Genomic DNA, 19,962 nt, shown 5'->3' with positions numbered 1-19,962 from the left:
ATTCCTTTATAAATGTTCCTCCTTCTTAAGTGCCTCTACAAGGAGCAGTTGTACTTTGTAAAGGCTGTATCAAGCATAAGGTAAGAGCATTTTCTAACTGCCACTTAAAATTTCTCTTAGAGGCCATAAAAGTAGTATATGAATAGTACTTACACCAATTTCAAGATTTTTAAATTTTTGTTTTATTTTTGTATTTTGTATCTTAATGGGAAGAGAAGACAGACATTCAACATGAATTGAACTTGAAAAGACATAGATGGCAGGGAAAAGAAGAATGATAGGAAACTAAGCAGCAAGCAATATTCAGCAAACATTTACCACAACATTCATAAGGGAAGGTATCATTTGCTTGTAATCCACGCCCAAACAACACACTCATTAGAAAGAATACTAATGGGTACTTATTCTTTTTGCTAACTATGCCATTCATATCTGATCCTTCCTCTATTAGCAGCAAGTTCTGGCTCTAAAACATACTAAATGAACTACAGAGATTCTCAAGTAATACATATCCAAATGGCAGAAAACATTCTTCTTAAGGTAATTTGCACAGTTGCTCTTAAGACAGGTTTTCTACATTCGCCTTTGCCATTAGACTAATAATAGATTTTTTTTTAAAGCAACTAGTTAATGGATGACAGCTATTCTTAAGGTTCCCAAATACTTAACAAATCAACCTTGGGTTTACAGTTGTCAATTCAATTAGTAACCCAACTTTAAAAACCAGAGGGTCCCCAAATAACTAAACTGTAATGCAGAGAAATTGAGTAGTGCATCTAGTTAAAGGTAATCCTCAGGAAAAATAAAAGAGCAAGAAAATAAAAAATTCCCTCCCGTCCTATTATCTACAATTCTATCCATAATTTTTAACTACCAAGAAGTGATTACCTTTCTTTCAGAGGACAACCACGGTTCATAAAGCTAACACTCCTAAACTTCGGACCTCCCCTTACACTTCTAGCAGATTTAGTGTTCCATTATAAGACTTAAGTAGAAATCTAAATTGTTTCTAAGACTAGGGGGAGTTAGGGAAGAAGTCTCAATTTATAATAAAGAGTGGAAGCAGAAGGAAGAGCAGGTGTACTGCCTCTACCACCCTTTGTCTTTTACTTGTTCAGTGTAAAACTGAACTTAGGACAGTATTTTAAATTGTAAAATTTAAATTGTAAAATTTCAGTATTATTTTCTGGCTAATTAAACAAAAAGGTTAACCTAAGTTCAAATGACAAGGAAAAGAAAAGCGGGTACTATTTAACAGCTTCCACTCTGAAAGCTTCTTACTAATTTTGACTTCTACGACATAGCACAGTAAGCATTCAATTTATTAACTGATGCTAAAATAAAAGAGTCATTTTCTTACCTTAAATCTAAAACTGTTTAAACCTCTTTTAAAATTTTTATTTCGTTCAATAAGTTAAAGAAAAAGATCAGCAGTTGTAAATTAACATTGAAGAGCTATAAGACCTACTCTACTAAAATGGTGAATGACTTTGAGCCAACAATTTGACCAGTCTCCTCTTAGTGCCACTATTCTTTTTCATGGTCATATACGAAAAGGGCCATGTCATACATACTAGGGGAGAACTGAAGGAGAAATCCAAACTAAAAAAAAAAAAAAAAAAAAAAAGGATCCAAAAGATGCTACAAGTTAACAGAAATTCCATTTAACCATCAGAAATCCCCATTTTTTATAATCATTAACATTACAGAAAGATTCTCTGCTTTAAGAAAAATTTCATCAAACAATTTTCTTTAAAAATGAAGCTCCCCTACTGCATATGTATTTAAGAATAATATACACTACTTTGGATAGGATACGGGTGGGCAAAACTTAAGCTAACATATTAGAAAACACATAATGACCAATCCAAAAGCCAAAGCAATTACAACCAAAATCCATGGAAAACCAATTTAACTGAGAACAATGTAATATCTATTTCTTAAAGCATTTGAGGTGGGGATTACTGATACTTAATGCTGTTTGTTTTTAACATGGGGAAGACATCTTTATTATTTTTTAAGGGTATATCTTATATGGGGTCTCTAATAACCAAATTTGTAATAACTTAATTCCTGAAAACATTTTCCAATTGATATTTAAGTGCTAACATTTTTAAAGATACGTATCATCCTTTTCTTCCCTCAATCAATGCGAAGTTAAGAAAAATTTTAATGGGCAACCCCTTGAAAAACAACTGCAAAGTCTCACTTTTTTGCTCACACAACTGCCTACTAAAAATGGCAAAAACATCTTTTGCCAAATTCCATTATTTTCTGATCTGTGCCATAATATCTTACCTTCAAAGTTTGAAATTTGGACAATTAAGCACTTTCTGGAATAAATTAGATTGGCTAAACTTTCACTTGATAACTGTTCTTTAAAACGACACATGCCTTAGGGGCACCTGGGTGGCTCAGTGAGCTGGGCAGTTGACTCTTGATTTTGGCTCAGGTCAGGATCTCAGGGTCCTGAGGTCTGGCTCTGCATTCAGCACGGAGTCTACTTAAGATCCTCTCTCTCCCTCTCCCTTTGCCCCCTTCTGCTTGCGTAGGCACACACTCTCTCTCTCAATAAATTTATTCCCTATTTTTTTAAAGATTTTATTTTATTTTAGAGACAGGGAGTGGGCAAGCGGGATGAGAGGGAGAGAGGGGGGAAAGCTGACTCCCTGTGTCGGACTCCACACTCAGCTCAGAGTCTACTTGAGAGTCTCTCTCTCCCCCTTCATCTGCCCCTCCCCCTGTGTGCACACACACACACACAATCTCTCTAAATAAATATTTTTTTAAAAAAAGATATATGCCTTAAATGAAGGAGGACTGTTTTCTACCTCCAAGCAAACAAATTTAAGTTACATCCTATTCTAACAATATGAATTGTTAGGCCCTGGATATAAATGTTGAGAAAGGTCTCAAAGAAAAGGATAACTGATATGGAGTACTTAAGCAGACTTCTGAATGAATAGAGAAAGAGCTAAATGATATATTGAAGTTCTACCAAGCTTTCTTAATTGTATGCAGATTACCACTATATGGTGGTAACATGTTAAAGACTGATCATTAAATTCTTTAAGTTATATTTGCTTTTAAAGTTTTTGAAAGCTTTTTTGGAAAGCTTTTAAAGTTTTGTAATCAACATAAGTATCATAAAGTAGAAGTACTATAATGAAGTGGTTAAGAGCATGAGCTTGGGAGTCAGATCTAGCTTTGAAACCTATTAGCTATATGAAATTAATCAAGTTACTTAGCTTTCCAAATGTTCAGCTTCTTCATCTACAAGAAAAATAACAGTACTCATGAACTGTAATGAGGATTAAATGATACAATGTATATAAAGCATAGCAGCAATAGTATTACCTACATATTAATTATTTAGTATATGCCAGGCATCATTATTAAAACTATACAATTCATACAATAATGCAGTATGGTTACCTCCTGAAATAATGTATTATTTCAAAATTAACTTCCTTATAACTTTTAAAATTTAAATAATATCAATTTTAAGAGAATGTTTATCATTAAAACAGACTTCATCAAAATCTTTAAATTCATCTTTTTCAAAGGTATTCATTTATAGCCTGTTTTACATAACTAAAATCCTTCATCATATTATATGCATTTTAAAAATGAAAAAAGTTGCTATATCTATACATGTATACATATGTATATATGTAAAATTTAATATATTTTCAATATATAACTGCACAGAGGAACTCTATATCCTCAGAATTCCTCATCTCATAACTATAAAGATGGCTTTCTGGAATATGAAGATACCGTTAGGGAAAAAAACAAATATAAGTTGTCTCATAAATCTCCACCTAGCATAAATCTAGGTAAAATATGCTCTCATTAAAATAAAGATCCCTTCATAAGCTTAACCTAAGTTTATATATTTAAACTCTCTCAACTTCATTGCTTTAACTCAATAGTAAATATTCTGCTCTGTATCACTCATGTTGCTTTTTTAAGTCGGTAAGAATTAAGTAGTAATAATAATGCTATATTATTATCATATGGCCCAGTGTGGAACTCTTGATTATCCAAGTGCCTTTGGTCATTGGTGGCAGCAAGACTTAATGGTTTTTAGCCAGTGGTGCCGCAACCAGATTTTACTGCAATATCTAAAGGGTCAGGTAGTGACTTTGTACCACTATTATTTCAAATTTAAGTATTCTGCCATGGAACCATCCATACCAGTCTGGAACATGACATATGAAATCTTCAATATTAAGGTCTCTCTCTGCTTGGCAGCTTCTTAGGGGAATAATGAGAGTTGCAATTTTGACTCTTGTGTTTTTAGAATTCAAATGGCATAGCTTTCTGAAATGAATTTTTCAAGTTTAATAGTTGTAGGAGTTTTGTGACTTTAATTTCAGTGTTCTTTTTTGTAAAAAAAAAAAGATAAATATATGACTTTATGCCAGTTTCCCAGTAAGCCTCATATTCTTTTATTCACTACTCAATGATAATATGTTGCTACAAATACTGTCACATAAGTAAATAAAAGTGAATAATTACTTAAAAAAATAATAATGCTATATTATGATATAGCTTTTGAAGATAAAGAAATGGCTAGAGTCTTTCATTCTTTCCTTTCCTAATTTAGTATCCTAACTGAATTGAAATACCATACCCATTTTTAAAATAATTACCATAAATTTGAGAAAATATGAAAATAACTTTAAAAAGCATAACACATTGAACAAATGTTATTCTATTCCAAAGTTTTTATCCTATTTTTTAATTCTATTTAACTATATTAGAGAAGCTCAAAATTTAAAAGAAACTTGTTCCCTTGTAAAATAACAAAGGTTTTTTTTTTTTTGTTACTATAAAGTTTTAAGTCATTCTCAAACTTATTTATACAAGTTGAAATTTTGTCATACATGTTGTTCTTAAAGAAAGGTATATCTATATAGGAACCATCAGATATACACAAAATGTAATAAGCAACAGAAACTATATTAGTGAATAGTACTATCATTTTGTCTTTAAAAATGTCAGTTTCTGGATCCATAATTTGTGACTATACAGCTTGAATTAATAATATAACCTTCCGTAAACTAAGACTTGGTTTCTTCAGCTGTGAATCAAGGATAATACTACACAAGTTTATTTGTTTAGGATTAAGGATAATGCATATAATATTTATAGAGTGCTGACATAAAATAGATACTAAGTAAGTGACAGTTATTAGTAGTAAGAAATAAGCTGATCTGTTTGTTCCATTAGATGGACCACTGAGAAAAGTGCTCTACTGATCAATCAGCTTACAGGTTTCATATAAAATTTAAAATCCTGTAGAGTGGATAGTAAGTCCTTACCCACGTAAGCATCAACCTCATAGTAAAAATAATGTACTTTAAATATTTATGATAATGTAACCACACCTGAAAGCAAATTAAGATATTCTTAAATCTAGCAAGTCTTGCTATTAGTATTTTTTAAGGCTTTGCGCCGGACTACTATTAAATCTATTTCCCTGTTACAGGTATAGAAATAAGATTATTAGTAAAACAGGGGTGGAGAGTATAGGGTGAGAGATGGTACATGTGAAGAGAAGTCAGGACTCTATCATGGGGGAAAGCTAGATAATGAGAAACATGAAACAGAAGTAAAATGAGGCTCCTCAAACTAGAATATACCAGTAAGAACCCGGGTATCCTATAATAAAAGCAATACGTCTGTTCTGTTCTCCAGCACAGTGCATTAAGCTGAGATTTCATTAGTATTTTGTATTAGTAAAAAGAGTTCATGCAGTGAGGGTTTTAAGTGAGATTTCTGTAAAAGCATCTGTTCCATACAGAATAATAGACTCTTTAAAGGATAAGTTTAACTAGTAGATACTTTGTATGCTGAAAAATATACATAGTTCCTTCTATACTGAAACCTAGGTCTTAACAAAAAAATTGAGACAAAAAAATGAAATAGTAACACCCAGTCATTATCTTCCACCTTTCAGTATAAGCTAAAGAAACAATACTTTATTGCAGGGAGAAAACCATTCAAGGATGAGGCCAAAAGTTCAAGTTACTTTTATTTCTATACCTTCTGATGCTTTCATTTTCATTATGTATATGACAGCATAAATACTGATCCCTAGCAATAACTGAAATTCATTGTAATAGTTCTTCATAATAGCAGAAATTAGTTTTCAAAATGAGGAGGATATGATATCCAAATTCCAAAAGATTCTTACAGATGTCTTTACCAGATGACCCACCACAAACTGGGAAGCCCCCACTACACAGCAAAATTCTATTACAGTGAACCTTTTATTATCCAGCACCTTGCATGTATGCATTACAATAATAACCCATGTTCAAAAACAAGAACATCAGTTCTTCTAAATTATCAAAGATTAAGTTAAATTTAATTTAGATTCCACGTCAAGTAGATTTATATTTTCTATGATACAGAGAAGTATGTCCTTTGAAAACTGATCACTCAAGCTCAGTATTACATTTTCCAATTTGACTCTTTAGTAAGTTTAGAAAACAGCTCTTTTTGTAAGTTTATAAAACTAACAGGTCACAATTATACGGTTTCAGAAGGTTAAACATTCTAAACAGCTTAAACACTATTTCCAAATAAAACCAGGAATAAGGATGACTATGGAGGAAAACAGAAAACAGTAGGACTATTAAACAAGGAAACAATTCTGGAAAAAAGAACACAAAAAAACTGGAAAAGAAACAACAGTATAAAAGACTGTGAATATGTATATAACCTAGGTTTTTCTAAACTCAAACTGAGTACATATCAAACTTTTTCTAGTGAGCACACTTTACTTCTTTAATGTTTCCAATTAACTTCAGGAGTCTTAATATTAAGCACACAAAGAGTGTACTGAGGTTACTTCTTTTGGTGGATTACTTGGTAAAATCAAATGAAAGATAAAATGATTATCCAATTGTTCAACTTCTTAATTTTTTCCCCTGCTTTCAAAGTATACATACATTGGGTTGAAAACTTCTGAGTCACTAACTAAAGAAATGCTATAAAACTGTATTTGAAAATAGCATGAAGAAAACTAGAAAGAGCCTAACTGAGCCTTGACCAATTGAGTATATTTAATTATTATTAGTGATAATCATGAGCATTATGCAAAAATTCTACCATTTACATAAATGACCAGACTGTCTGCCAATAACCAAATAAAATATCAGTCTTCCAAAAAAGTATACGAAATATTTTTAATGTGCTAGTGGCAAACTCCTCAGCCTATATAGAAAATGTTATCATATACTTAGAAGGTAACTATTACACCTTTTATATTCATATTAATACTGCATATAATAGTTCCACATATACTTGTCATAATATGTATTATAATAATTCATAAGAAACACTTACTGGGTAAATTTTTTGGATGGATGGAAGGATGGGTTCAGGTAGGGCTATAAAAAAAAAAAAGTTTAAAGCTTCCGTGATTCACATAATTCATTTTACAAAGCAATAATTTGTCAGCTACACCCCAGGCATAAGGGTTTCTGCTTAAATTCAACAGTCTCCATATATTTTGTGAATTCTGATCCCTAAAAATTTAAATTCCAAATATATCTAAGTTGATAACTTAAGGTTTGTTAATAAACTATGTATATTTCTATGTAAACCAATGTTCCTTACATGGTTTTAGAAAAATAGGCCATCAATGGACACACATCATTTGGTCCAACATCAGACACACACACAAAATAAGCAAGACAAGGATTGTTCTACAGATATTGAATGAACATTGTTAAGATGGATGTAGCTAACAAAAAGAAAATTTTTAAATACAGTCCAATGATACTGTATCACGAAAGAACAACAGCTGTATCATAATTGTCCCTTTATTTTTAATTTATTCTAATAATAATACCAAAATTTAGATAGTTTCAGGAAATAGATCTATTGGAGAGAAAAACAAACAAAAAAAAAACTCTTCAACTTCACAAATTTTTTTAAAAAAGGCCTCAGCAAAGTTCAGAAATATAAATCAGGATATTTGTACCAATTTACTATAAAAAATAAAAATTTCACATAAGGGAATTATTATCTTCATATGTTACTTTTTTTTTAATTGTCATTCTTCATTCTCCAATAACTTTACCGAAATCCAACCTCATTAAATGCATTAACAGTAATTTCACATCATTATGGTATAAAGGGAATAACATGAAAGGCAAAGTGCTTAATATTCACAATTTAAGAAACTGTAAAATAAAATGTCTTGAGTATGGTAAGATACAAATAATGTGTTTTCAAGATTTCTTTAAGATTAAAGACCAAACATAATACTATATTATAAACTATGTTTTTAAGAATTAGAAATACATTGTATATAATTAAGTAAATTCAGTAACCATCATTACCTTTAATTTGCAATTTAGCAAAAACCTTTTTAAATGACTTCTGGAATACATTAATATACATATAATCAACCATTATTACCAACTTACATAATCTCCAACTATGATTATAAATGTATAAATTCCTATTTCATAGTATTTAAATTTCTCTTCTGTATCATGCTTCATCCTCATGTTGAAATTGGAATAAAATAAAATTCCATGATACCCTGGAATGTTCACAGCATGTGATTGAGGGGGAAAACTTATTACTTACCGGAACCACTCTTAGGAAGTAAAAATATTTTTTCCCTGAGGCATTCAAATGCTCAAAATTCTAGAAGATCCTACAAATAAACTCAAGCCCCAGTTACTTTAATTCTAAAAGTCTTTAAACGTTTTTTAATAACTTTCTAATAATTTTTGCTATAATACAGAAGTCAAACTAGAAAATCTTACTAGAAATTAGTTTACTTAATTAAAAACCTGAATTCCTTTCTCACTGAATACTCCTAGTAGAGTAAAATTATAATTTAAAAAATAATAAAGAAAAGGTTATAGAGAATTAGAAAAAAACTTTATCTCATTCTAGAATCATATAACTAGAATGCCAGAAGAGAAAAACAAATACTAATCACTGGGTTAGGGTCTTTCAATAGACAAAAAACCTTTAGAACTAAGCAATTTGAGGGGCACCTGGGTGGCTCAGTCAGTTGCACCGACTCTTGATTTCAGCTCAGGTCATGATCTCAAGGTCATGGGATCAAGCACCACATGGGGCTCCACGCTGAGTGTGGAGCCTGCTTAAGATTCTCTCTCCCGAGCCCTCTGCCCCTCCCCCACTCACTCTCTCAGATGCGCCCTCTGTCTCTAAATAAATAATATAAAAAATAAGTAAATAGAACTAAGCAATTTGGAAATGGGGGGGGGCAGGGATATCATTCAGTAAATCCCTTGCCTGACAACCTTATACATTTAAAAACACTAGTCACTTGTGAAAAGAAATAAAAGAAACCTCATTTATAGTGGTGTGAGGAAGCCCTGAAAGGGAATACAGTGTACCTTGCATTCCCTAATAGGAAGAAGTTTACTTAACACACCCCAGCAGGATGAAGAAATAATTTTCTTGCCTAGCAACAGCCCAGCCAACGAGAATTCAGTGAAAACAGCCCCTTCCAGCTTCCTCCCCTTCCTCCATAAAGGCAAGTCCCTGGCCTCCATTCTCTGGATTTGCCAATGGTTGGGTCACCAGTTTGCTTGTACTGAACTGCAATTCCTCTGCTATTCTTGAATAAACGCACTGTGCCAGTAAAAAAAAATTGGCTCTTTTGTTTTTCAAGGCCAACACATTAAGAGCAACTGGTGTATTGTGGCAGTTATTTATTAACACTATCCTCATAGTAACCTCAAAGCCTTCAGTAGTTTTTCAAATGTTTATTTTACTCAAAGCAACACACATTCAGGAATAATCTGGCTGTAACATCTATTTTTACTTCAAAATTCTGGACTTCAATCTTCTAAATTTCTCTCTCAAAAGCAAAATAAAACAAAACCTAGTACTGCAGTATCTGATCAACTGATAATGCTCTCAGAATAACTACTCTGTTAAGATTTTATTTTGCTTACATTTCAGATGAGGGCTTTCTGGTCAAGCTCCCGCAAAGTTATACATATAAACATCCCAATCTGATTCATCAAAAATTCAACTAAAAAAAAAAGTGCAAATCTTCAATAACACTAAGCAACAATTTTGAAAATTCAAGAATAATTTTTAAATGCCTAAGATAGTTCTGTACCTGGTAACATGGTAAAACATTCTATGAATATTCATTTGTATCATTATTTCTAACCAGTTGATACTTTTGCCTTTTTTATTAATTATTAATCTTAGATTGCCATTAAAACCTCTTCTCATTGGGTTTTTACCCCTCATACTTTCATCAGTCACCTTTCAAGCATATGTAGTCTATTACTGACTGTTGAAATTCATCCTAGGAAATGCTTTAATTTTTTTCAACCTTTCTACATACAGAAGACTGCTCTCTTTCTCTATTCATGGCAAAAAAGATATTAAAAGCATTTACAAAGTTAAATGAAACTTAAAGGTCCATCCAATCCAACTTCCTGTTACAGATAAGAATATTAAGACCAGAAAGGTAGAATAATTTGGCCAAAATCACAAACACTACTTCACTATGGCAGACTGGAACTGCTCAATACATCTTGCAAACTCCTGTATGATAAAAAAAAAATGCAGCTACTAATTTCAGTCTAATTTCTTCTAGTGAGGGGCAGCTTAAATTTGCCAAATAAGTCAGTTATACTTTAGCTCTGCATAGGTGAGGTCCTTTAACAAAGACCCAGAAACAGTTCATGAGAGTGCTATTAATTACAAACCATCTCGGTAAATGGGACTACTTTGTCAAAAATAAAATGCATTTAACAAAATCTAAATAAAATTTTAGCATGATTTAACACTGGTAAAATACCAACGTTGGAACTTTCAACTTGCTTGCCAAACCACCTTGGGGAATCTGTGATTAAAGTACATTTTTCTTTTTTTCCCCCATGATTTATTTATTTGAGAGAGAGAGAGAGAGAAGGGGAAGAGGGAGAAAATCTCAAGCAGACTCCCTGCCAAGCACAGAGCCTGACTCAGGGTTCAATCCCACGACCCTGAGATCATGACCTGAGCTGAAATCAAGAGTCCAACGCCTAACAGACTGAGCCACCCAGGCATCCCTAATGTACATTTTTCTAAAGAAGGCAATCAAATTAAAATTTCTAATGTAACCCACAAAAATGGAAGGAAAGGACACATATTATGGATGTTCAGACATGTTAAATGCTGTAGTCAAATCTAATTTTTAAATCCCAACTAGTGTCTATTCATTTTTTAGTTTCAGTTGCGACTTAAGAAGTACATCTGACTAAACCTAAATAACTCTGGTAAATTTCTGGCACATAACTTTTCAATGTTTATATACACATGAATAAATATACAAACTCTAATACCAATACTATTTTTAAAATTGGCATCACGTTGTATATGAGAGTGTATCATGGGTATTTCCTTATATCATTAAATATCCTAAAAGCATCATTATTAGTGACTAACATTATAATTAATTCAATTATACCCCATTCTTAAAAACTTAAGATTACTTCTAACCTTCTGTTATTTCAATAAACACCATGAAAATCAGCCTTATATATAAATCCATACCTGCATCCCTGATATTACCTTGGATAAATTTCTAGAAATGCAATCGCTGAATAACACTGAGTCAAAGGATATGAACATAAATATTACAACACTGCTTTCTAAACTATAGAAATATCATTAACCCAGAACAAATCAGACCCTAGACATCCTGATAAAGGTTCTTCTATTACATTAATATCAAGGCTTTCGCCCACAACTCCATGCCAGTTCACAAGGAATAAAACTTCTTTGACCAAAAAGAAAATCCTGTCTCAAGTGAAAAATAAAAAAACACGATGAATGGTGTTTGAGCTTATTTTTATAGACCTTCTGAACATGCATGTGCCTCAACATAATGGGTCAACAATACAGAGGGAAAAGTTCTTTGAATACAGAAGTTAATACTGAAAAACTGTCAAAAAATAAAAAACACAGTGAAACTTCCCTTATAATGTTTTCCAGGGAATAACATTTGTGTTTTTTTGGGGGGGGGGTGTGGATGCGGTGGGCAGAAGGAGAGCGAGAACCTTAAGCTTGAGCCATAAGTACTTTCCAAAAAGTACTTAAGCTTGACGTTAGGCTTGATCTCACAACCCTGAGATCACGATCTGAGCCGAAATCAAGAGTCGGACGCTTAACTGACTGAGCCACCCAGGCACCCCCAGGGAATAATATTTCTAAAACATTTGCTCAAAGCAACGAATTAGGAAATATGGTTTTCTAGGCCTTAGAAATAACTTTTTAAATCAATGCTGTCTGAAGACAGAGGCAACAGAGAAGACATCATAATGAGGTTTAACTGTGTTTTCATTTTAAAAATTGGGGAAAACCCAAAATACTTACTTTGTAAATAGTGCAAAACCATCAATACAAGACTATAGCTGCTTAAAGTACCACGACTGGCATCATTTATCTCATGGTGACTCGCCCACTTCTTAATCACCAGTACTAATGGACGAACTCGATTTTCAACTGAAAGTGAAATTAAAACTTAAAAATGGTAAGGAAATATTATGGTGTCTTTGAAAGCTTGTAACATTTCCCAACTACAACAAAAAGAGCACTGCCTCCCTATTTATTAAACATTGTGTTCACCATAAATGTGTCTTGCTTTTAAAAGGTATCTTAGTCACCTTTTAAAAATTATTAATTATTAAAATTTGTTTTATTGACCTATAACTCCAGTAGTATATAATTTTAGTATAACAAAATATTATACATATAATAAAAGACACTATACATAAACATATTTAAAGAGATGTCAGTATTTATTACATCTTTAAAAAGGAATAAAGAATGAAGGATAGAGAAGGCTGATTATTATTTGGAGACAAAAAACTTACGGTATGCATAAGTTCTGAGAAGGAATGTGTTTCTTATTCCAACAATATTGTTTACATTCAAGTCGAATTCCACACAACTATGAAAAAGAGAGAAATACACTTTAGCTCAAGTGTTCTGAAACATTAGCTCAAGTGTTTTGAAACAAACTCCCTAGTAACTAAATTAATATTCATCTACCCTATGATGCAAAAATAGCATGAGCCCAAAGGCCAAATACTTTAAAATGAGGCACTAAAGAAATAAGAATACATACTCAGTACATATGATTTAGTGTATATTAAAAATATAAAAGAGGATTACAGTTGCAAGATCCACAATGTACTACACTAAGGCTCCAATTATTCCTAATAAAACAAATTTTAAAATTTTGCAGTCCTGTCCAGATAAACAAAATTATGTGACCAAAAACATTTCTCGCCAAGTTATCCCACTGAGTTATATAGTCTCAATTAATATGGAATTAAAGTGTCATTTGCTTTAAAACAACAGAAATAGGGGCGCCTGGGTGGCTCAGTCATTAAGCGTCTGCCTTCGGCTTGGGTCGTGATCCCAGAGTCCTGGGACTGAGCCCTGCACCGGGCTCCCCGCTCAGCAGGAAGCCTGCTTCTCCCTCTCCCACTCCCCCTGCTTGTGTTCCCTCTCTCACTGTGTCTCTCTCTGTCAAATAAATAAATAAAATCTTTAAAAAATAAAAAAAAACCAACAGAAATAAAATGCCAAATAAAGTACAGGTGAAAAAAATAGAAGGAGTCTATACATTATATTCCCTCCAAAAAGGATAAGACATAAATAAGATATAAATTATAATATCATACCAAATTTAGCTACTGACATCTGGGAAGAAGAGTCAAACACATAACAGAAGGGTTACATCTTTGAAAGCAAAGATATGCAATTCACAATTTAGAAAATAGGGCAATAATGATGGGATCTACAAAGAAAGGGTAAATCCAAAATAAAAGGAAAGATTAATGAAAATTACATTATGAGGCCCAACTTCCTCTGCACACTGAGTTTTTCTATGAAAAGACTGCCTAAAATAAAAACTTAACAAAATTCCTTTCTACGAACTTTTAATTATAAAAATGGAAATCTACCAATTCAGATTTTCTTGTTTTGGGAAATGAAATACTATAATCTCTCAATCAACCATGCATTTATTAAAAACAGATAGTAGTATTAACACTTCAGATATCATATATATTTGCCTTTGGGAACTTATGGAAACAATGGAGATACATTCTTCAATTGCATCTGTGAAAGGCTAACACTGAAACCAGTATAACTCAATAAAGAGGAAAAAACAGACGGAAACCAGTTTGCAATTAAAAACTTTTCCAAAAATATGATTTCAGAGCTTTAAAAATATCCACAGTACTTGCTTCAAATTCTACTTCTGGAAATACTAAACTAATCTTATATATATGGAAAAAAGTTTATGTACAAAATGCTTATTCTAACGGGAATAAGTTAATCACAATATATTCACTCATGAAATATTACTGTAAAGCCATTTAAACTGAAGCCAGAAAATAATCAATGATATAAGCAAATATCCATGACATATGATTAAATAAAAAAGTATAATCTCAATTTTAATTTTAAAAACTCTTATGCATTCATATGCATAGAAGAGGGACTGAAAGTTTTACACCAAAATGTTCACATCATTTAACTTTGGGTGTTAGAAGCAGACTTTCTTTTTTTTAACGTCTGTATAGAAAATATAAAATGGTGTTTATAAAGAACACTTAACGATGAAAAAAGTTTGTATAATAATCTTAAATAGAAAAAGAAATGCACCCAACAAAGGAGCACCCAAATACTTAAAGCAGTTAAAAACAAACATAAAGGAAATAATCGACAGTAATACAGTAATAGTGGGGGGCTTTAAAACCCCACTTACATCAATGGACAGATCATCTAAATAGAAAATAAACAAGGAAACAGTGACTCTGAATGACACATTGGACCAGATGGATTTACCAGATACATTCAGAACATTCCATCCTAAAACAGCAGAATACACATTCTTTTCAAATGCACATGGAACTGTCTCCAGAACAGATCACATATTAGGCAACAAAACAAGCCTCAATGCATTAAAAAAGATCGAAGTCATTCCATGCATCTTTTCTGACCACAACGCTATGAAACTAGAAATCAACCACAAGAAAAAAAACTGGAAAGAGCACAAATACATGGAGATTAAATAACGTGCTACCAAACAATGAATGGGTCAACCAAAAAAATCAAAGAGGTAATCGAAAAATACATGGAGGCAAACGAAAATGAAAACACAATGACCAAAAATCTTTGTAAAGCAGCAAAAGTGGTTCTAAGGGGGAAGTTTATAGCAATACAGGCCTACCTCAAGAAGTAGTAAAAATCTCAAATAAATAACCTAAACTTACACCCAAACAAGCTAGAAAAAGAAGAACAAAAACCCAAAATCAGTAGAAGGAAGAAAATAATAAAGATTAGAGCAGAAATAAATGAAATAAAAACTCAAGAAAAAAAAAAAAACAATAGAACAGATCAGTGAAACCAGGCCCTGCTTCCTTGAAAAGATCAACAAAATTGATAAACCTTCAGCCAGACTCGTCAAAAAAGAAAAGAGAGGACTCAAACAAAATCACAAATGAAAAAGGAAAAATAACGACAACCACAGAAATACAAGGGATTATAAGAGAATATCATGAAAAATTATACGCCAACAAATTTGACAATCTAGAAGAAATGGATAAATTCCCCAGAAACATATAACCTCCCAAAACTCAATCAGGAAGAAACAGAAAATTTGAACAGACTGATTATACCAGCAATGAAATTAAATTAGTTACCAAAAAACTCCAAACAAATAAAAGTCCAGGACCAGAAGTCTTCACAGGCGAATTCTACCAAACATTTGAAGAAGAGTTAATATGTATTCTTCTCAAGCTATTCCAAAAAAATAAAAGAAAAGGAAAACTTCCAAATTCATTCTATAAGTCCTGCTATTACCCTGATACCAAAACCAGATAAAAACACTACAAAAAAATAGAACTATAGGCCAATATCTCTGATGAATATAGATAGATGTGAAAATCCTCAACAAAATATTACCAAGCCAAATCCAACAATACATTAAAAAAGTCATTTATGACAATCAAGTGGAATTTATTCCTGGAATGCAAGGGTGGTGCTCAATATCTGCAAATCAATAAATGTGACACGTCACATCCATAAGAGAAAGACTAAAAACCATACGATCATTTCAATAGACGCAGCAAAAACACATGACAAAGTACAACATCCATTATAATACACTCCCAACAACACAGGTTTAGAGAGGACATACCTCACCATAATAAAGGCCATATATTGAAAAACCCACAGCTAACATCGTACTCAACAGTGAAAAACTGAAAGCTTTCCCCCTAAGACCAAGACAAGGATGCCCACTCTCACCATTTTTACAGAGTATTGGAAGTCACAGCCACAGCAATCAGACAAGGAAAAGGAATAAAAGGCAACCAAATTGGTAAAGTAGTAAAACTTTCACTATTCGCAGATGACATGATACTATATACAGAAAACCCTAAAGACTCCATCAAAAACAATAACTGATAAATGAATTCAGTAAGGTTGCAGGATACAAAATCAATGTACAGAAATCCATTGCATGTCTATACATTAATAAGGAAGCAACAGAAAGAGAAATTAAGATGCAATCCCACTTACAATGGGATTGTAAAAATAGAATAAAATACCTAGGAATAAACTTAACCAAGGAGGCAAAAGACTTACACTTTAAAAACTATAAAACACTGATGAAAGAAACTGAAGACAATACAAATAAATAGAAAGATATTCCAGGGGCGCCTGGGTGGCTCAGTTGGTTAAGCAGCTGCCTTCAGCTCAGGTCATGATCCCAGGGTCCTGGGATCGAGCCCCGCATCAGGCTCCCTGCTCGGCGGGGAGCCTGCTACTCCCTCTCCCTCTGCCTGCCTCTCTGCCTACTTGTTCTCTCTCTCTATCTCTCTGTCAAATAAATAAATAAAATCTTTAAAAAAAAAAAAAAAAAAAGAGAAAGATATTCCATGCCCATGGACTGGAAGAACAAATACTGTTAAAATGTCCATACTACCCAAAGCAATCTATCTAAAGATCTAATGAAATCCCTATCAAAATACCAACAACATTTTTCACAAAACTAGAACAAATAATCCTAAAATTTGTATGAAACTACAAAAGACCCAAAATAGCCAAAACAGTCTTGAAAAAGAAAAACAAAGCTAGAGGTACCACAATTCCAGATTTCGAGTTATACTGCAAAGCTACAGATACCAAAACAGTCTGGTACTGCCAGAAAATAGACACACAGATCAATGGAACAGGACAGAGAGCCCAAAAACAAACCCACGATTCTGTGGTCAATTAATCTTCAACAAAAGAGAAAGAATATGCAATGAAATAAAGACAGTCTCTTCAATAAATGGTGTTGGGAAAACTGAACAGCTACATGCAAAAGAATGAAACCGGACCACTTTCTTACACCATACACAAAAACTCAAAATGGATTAAAGATCTAAATGTGAGACCTGAAACCATAAAAATCCTAGAAGAGAGGACAGGCAGTAATTTCTCTCACATCAGCCATAGCAACATTTTTCTATATGTGTCTCCTGAGACAAGATAAATAAAGGCAAAAATACACTACATCAAAATAAAAAGCTTCTGCGTAGTGAGGAAACAATCAATAAAACTAAAACAATCTACTAAATGGGGTAAGATATTTACAAATGACAAACTTATACAACTCAAAACCCAAAAACAAATTCCAATTTAAAAAAAATGGGCAGAAGATATGAACAGACATTTCTCCAAAGACATTCAGATGACCAACAGACATGTGAAAAGATGCTCAACATCACTCATCATCAGGGAAATGCAAATCAAAACCACAATGAGATATTACCTCACACTTGTCAGAATGGCTAAAATAAAAAAACACAAGAAACAGTAAGTGTTGGCAAGGAGGTGGAGAAAAAAGAACCCTTTGTGCCCTGTTGGCAGGAATGCAAACTGAAGCAGCCACTGTGGAAAACAGTATGGAAGTTTCTCAAAAAATTAAAAATAGGACTACCCCATAATCCAGTCATCACATTACTGGATATTTACCCAAAGAATACAAAAACACTAATTTGAAAGATATATGCACCCTGATATTAATTGCAGCATTATTTACAATAGCCAAGTTTGGAAGCAACCCAAATTTCCATCAAGATGAATGGATATATGTATTATCTCACATCTACATGTATGTATGTGTATACACACACACACACACACACACAGAGGAATATTACTCGGCCATAAAGAAAAAATCTTACCATTTGCAACAACATGGATGGAGCTACAAGAGTATTTATAATAATACTAAGTGAACTAACTCTTTCAGAAAAAGACAAAGACAAATACCATATAATTTCACTCATGTGGAATAAAAAAACAAATAGATGAGCAAAGGAAAAACAAATGAGAGAGACAAACCAGGAAACAGATTCCTGTCTGTAGAGAACAGATGGTTACCAGAGGGGAGGGGGATGGGGGGAATGGGTGAAATAGGTGATCAGATTAAAGAGTACACTTATTATGATGAGCACTGAGTAATGCACAGAATTCTTGAATCACTATATTGTACACTTGAAACTAATATAACTGTACGTTAACAATACTGGAATTAAAATTTAAAACTTAAAAAAAAAAAAGAGAAGGCCTGGTTTGTTCAGTCGGTTAAGCATCCGACTCTCCATCTCAGCTCAGGTCTTGATCTTAGGGTTCTGAGTTCAAGCCCCACACTGGGCTTCACACTGGGTGTGGAGCCTACTTAAAAAAAAATTTTTTTTAATTAAAAAATTTTAAAAACTACAAAAAAGGGAAAGGAATAAAATTTTTATATAATTACAACTACAACCATATATTTTTAAATGATTATAATAAGCTAATAATTTTATTTTAGTTTATCTCCCTATAAAGTATTTGGTAAAAATTCAATAAATATTTATAGATTGGATGGATATTTGGATGAATGGAGGGGAAGGTGTGAGCCAGGCATATATCTAAGGATCTGTTTAAAATATATATATTCAGTCAATTGTAATTATTTGCAGTAGTTATGTTCTATAACGTCACTGTAAATACTGAATTAGTGAATACAAAACCACTGCTCCTAGGAAATTAGGTTTCTACAAGCCTTCAGTCAAAACATTTTCATCAATCGATCAAAACCTAACTTTTTTTTTTTATGTGTTTCCATTTAAAGACAACTTGTTCACTGACAACGAACTCATGACCAAGTGCACTGTAACTCATGTCTGAACAAAGCATATCTAATACATGTATTTCCTCCATAAGGCACATCACAGCTTTATACAAAGAAACCGTAGACAGTAACTCAGCACTATGCCAGGGGGCCATTTTAAACAGCAAAGGCACTCATAAAAAGCACCAAAATGTAAAAAACATGGCACTAACTGGACTGTGAAAAGAATAATTGTTTACAGTATAAGAGGTGAAACAAGAAGGCAGACTGTTACATTGTTTAACCTCAGTTAGGAACCTATACATTTCGTGACTCAGAATTTTCTCCATTCTGCACATGTCTACAAATAACCATGAAAATGCAGCTAGTATTAATTTGGAGGGTTACAAAATAAATTTCATCAAGTAGGCAAATTCGTAAAGAATCCATGAATAATGAGGATCAAGTATGTATATATTTGCACTTTATGTAAACAATCTCAGTATTACTTTTATAAAACTGGACTAGAAAATCTAATTTAACAATCCTATCTATTCTTTAGAAAACAACAAATCTTGTTTAACCAATGAAATAGTCAACACCTATTTACATTTTATATTCAGATATTATATAAAAGATTCCAATCCCCATGCCCATAACAATTTCAGAACCCAGGCTGGTAGAGTGTACCAACAGATGTAATTACATTTATAACAACCCCCTTGATAGAAATACACATCAAATTTCAAAATACACATAAATTTCATCAGTTAAGATATGTTCTGAAG

The 19,962-nt window shown here is 32.6% G+C and overlaps 1 protein-coding gene across 8 annotated transcripts in view; it reads right to left on the bottom strand.

The window, feature by feature from the left end:
* Positions 1 to 19,962, bottom strand: part of TENT2 (terminal nucleotidyltransferase 2) — a 67,869-nt gene that overhangs the window by 16,558 nt on the left and 31,349 nt on the right. For 6 of the 8 annotated variants that reach the window (XM_054512588.2, XM_064596288.1, XM_045897248.3 and 3 more), the window contains 3 exons: positions 12,888 to 12,964; positions 12,388 to 12,516; positions 7,363 to 7,406 (listed from right to left, as the gene is read on the bottom strand). In XM_054512588.2, the coding sequence (XP_054368563.1) occupies positions 7,363 to 7,406; positions 12,388 to 12,516; positions 12,888 to 12,964 (250 nt within the window). The remainder of the gene's footprint in view (positions 1 to 7,362; positions 7,407 to 12,387; positions 12,517 to 12,887; positions 12,965 to 19,962) is intronic. The other 2 variants (XM_054512601.2, XM_054512605.2) reach the window with 1 other exon arrangement.

The sequence above is a fragment of the Mirounga angustirostris genome, unplaced genomic scaffold, assembly GCF_029215605.1.
Source record: "Mirounga angustirostris isolate CCGP_5_RB_7025 unplaced genomic scaffold, mMirAng1.0.hap1 SCAF_7, whole genome shotgun sequence".
NCBI lineage: Eukaryota > Metazoa > Chordata > Mammalia > Carnivora > Phocidae > Mirounga > Mirounga angustirostris.
Note: the sequence above shows the minus strand (reverse complement) of the source record. Positions and strands in the feature narration are given on the sequence as shown.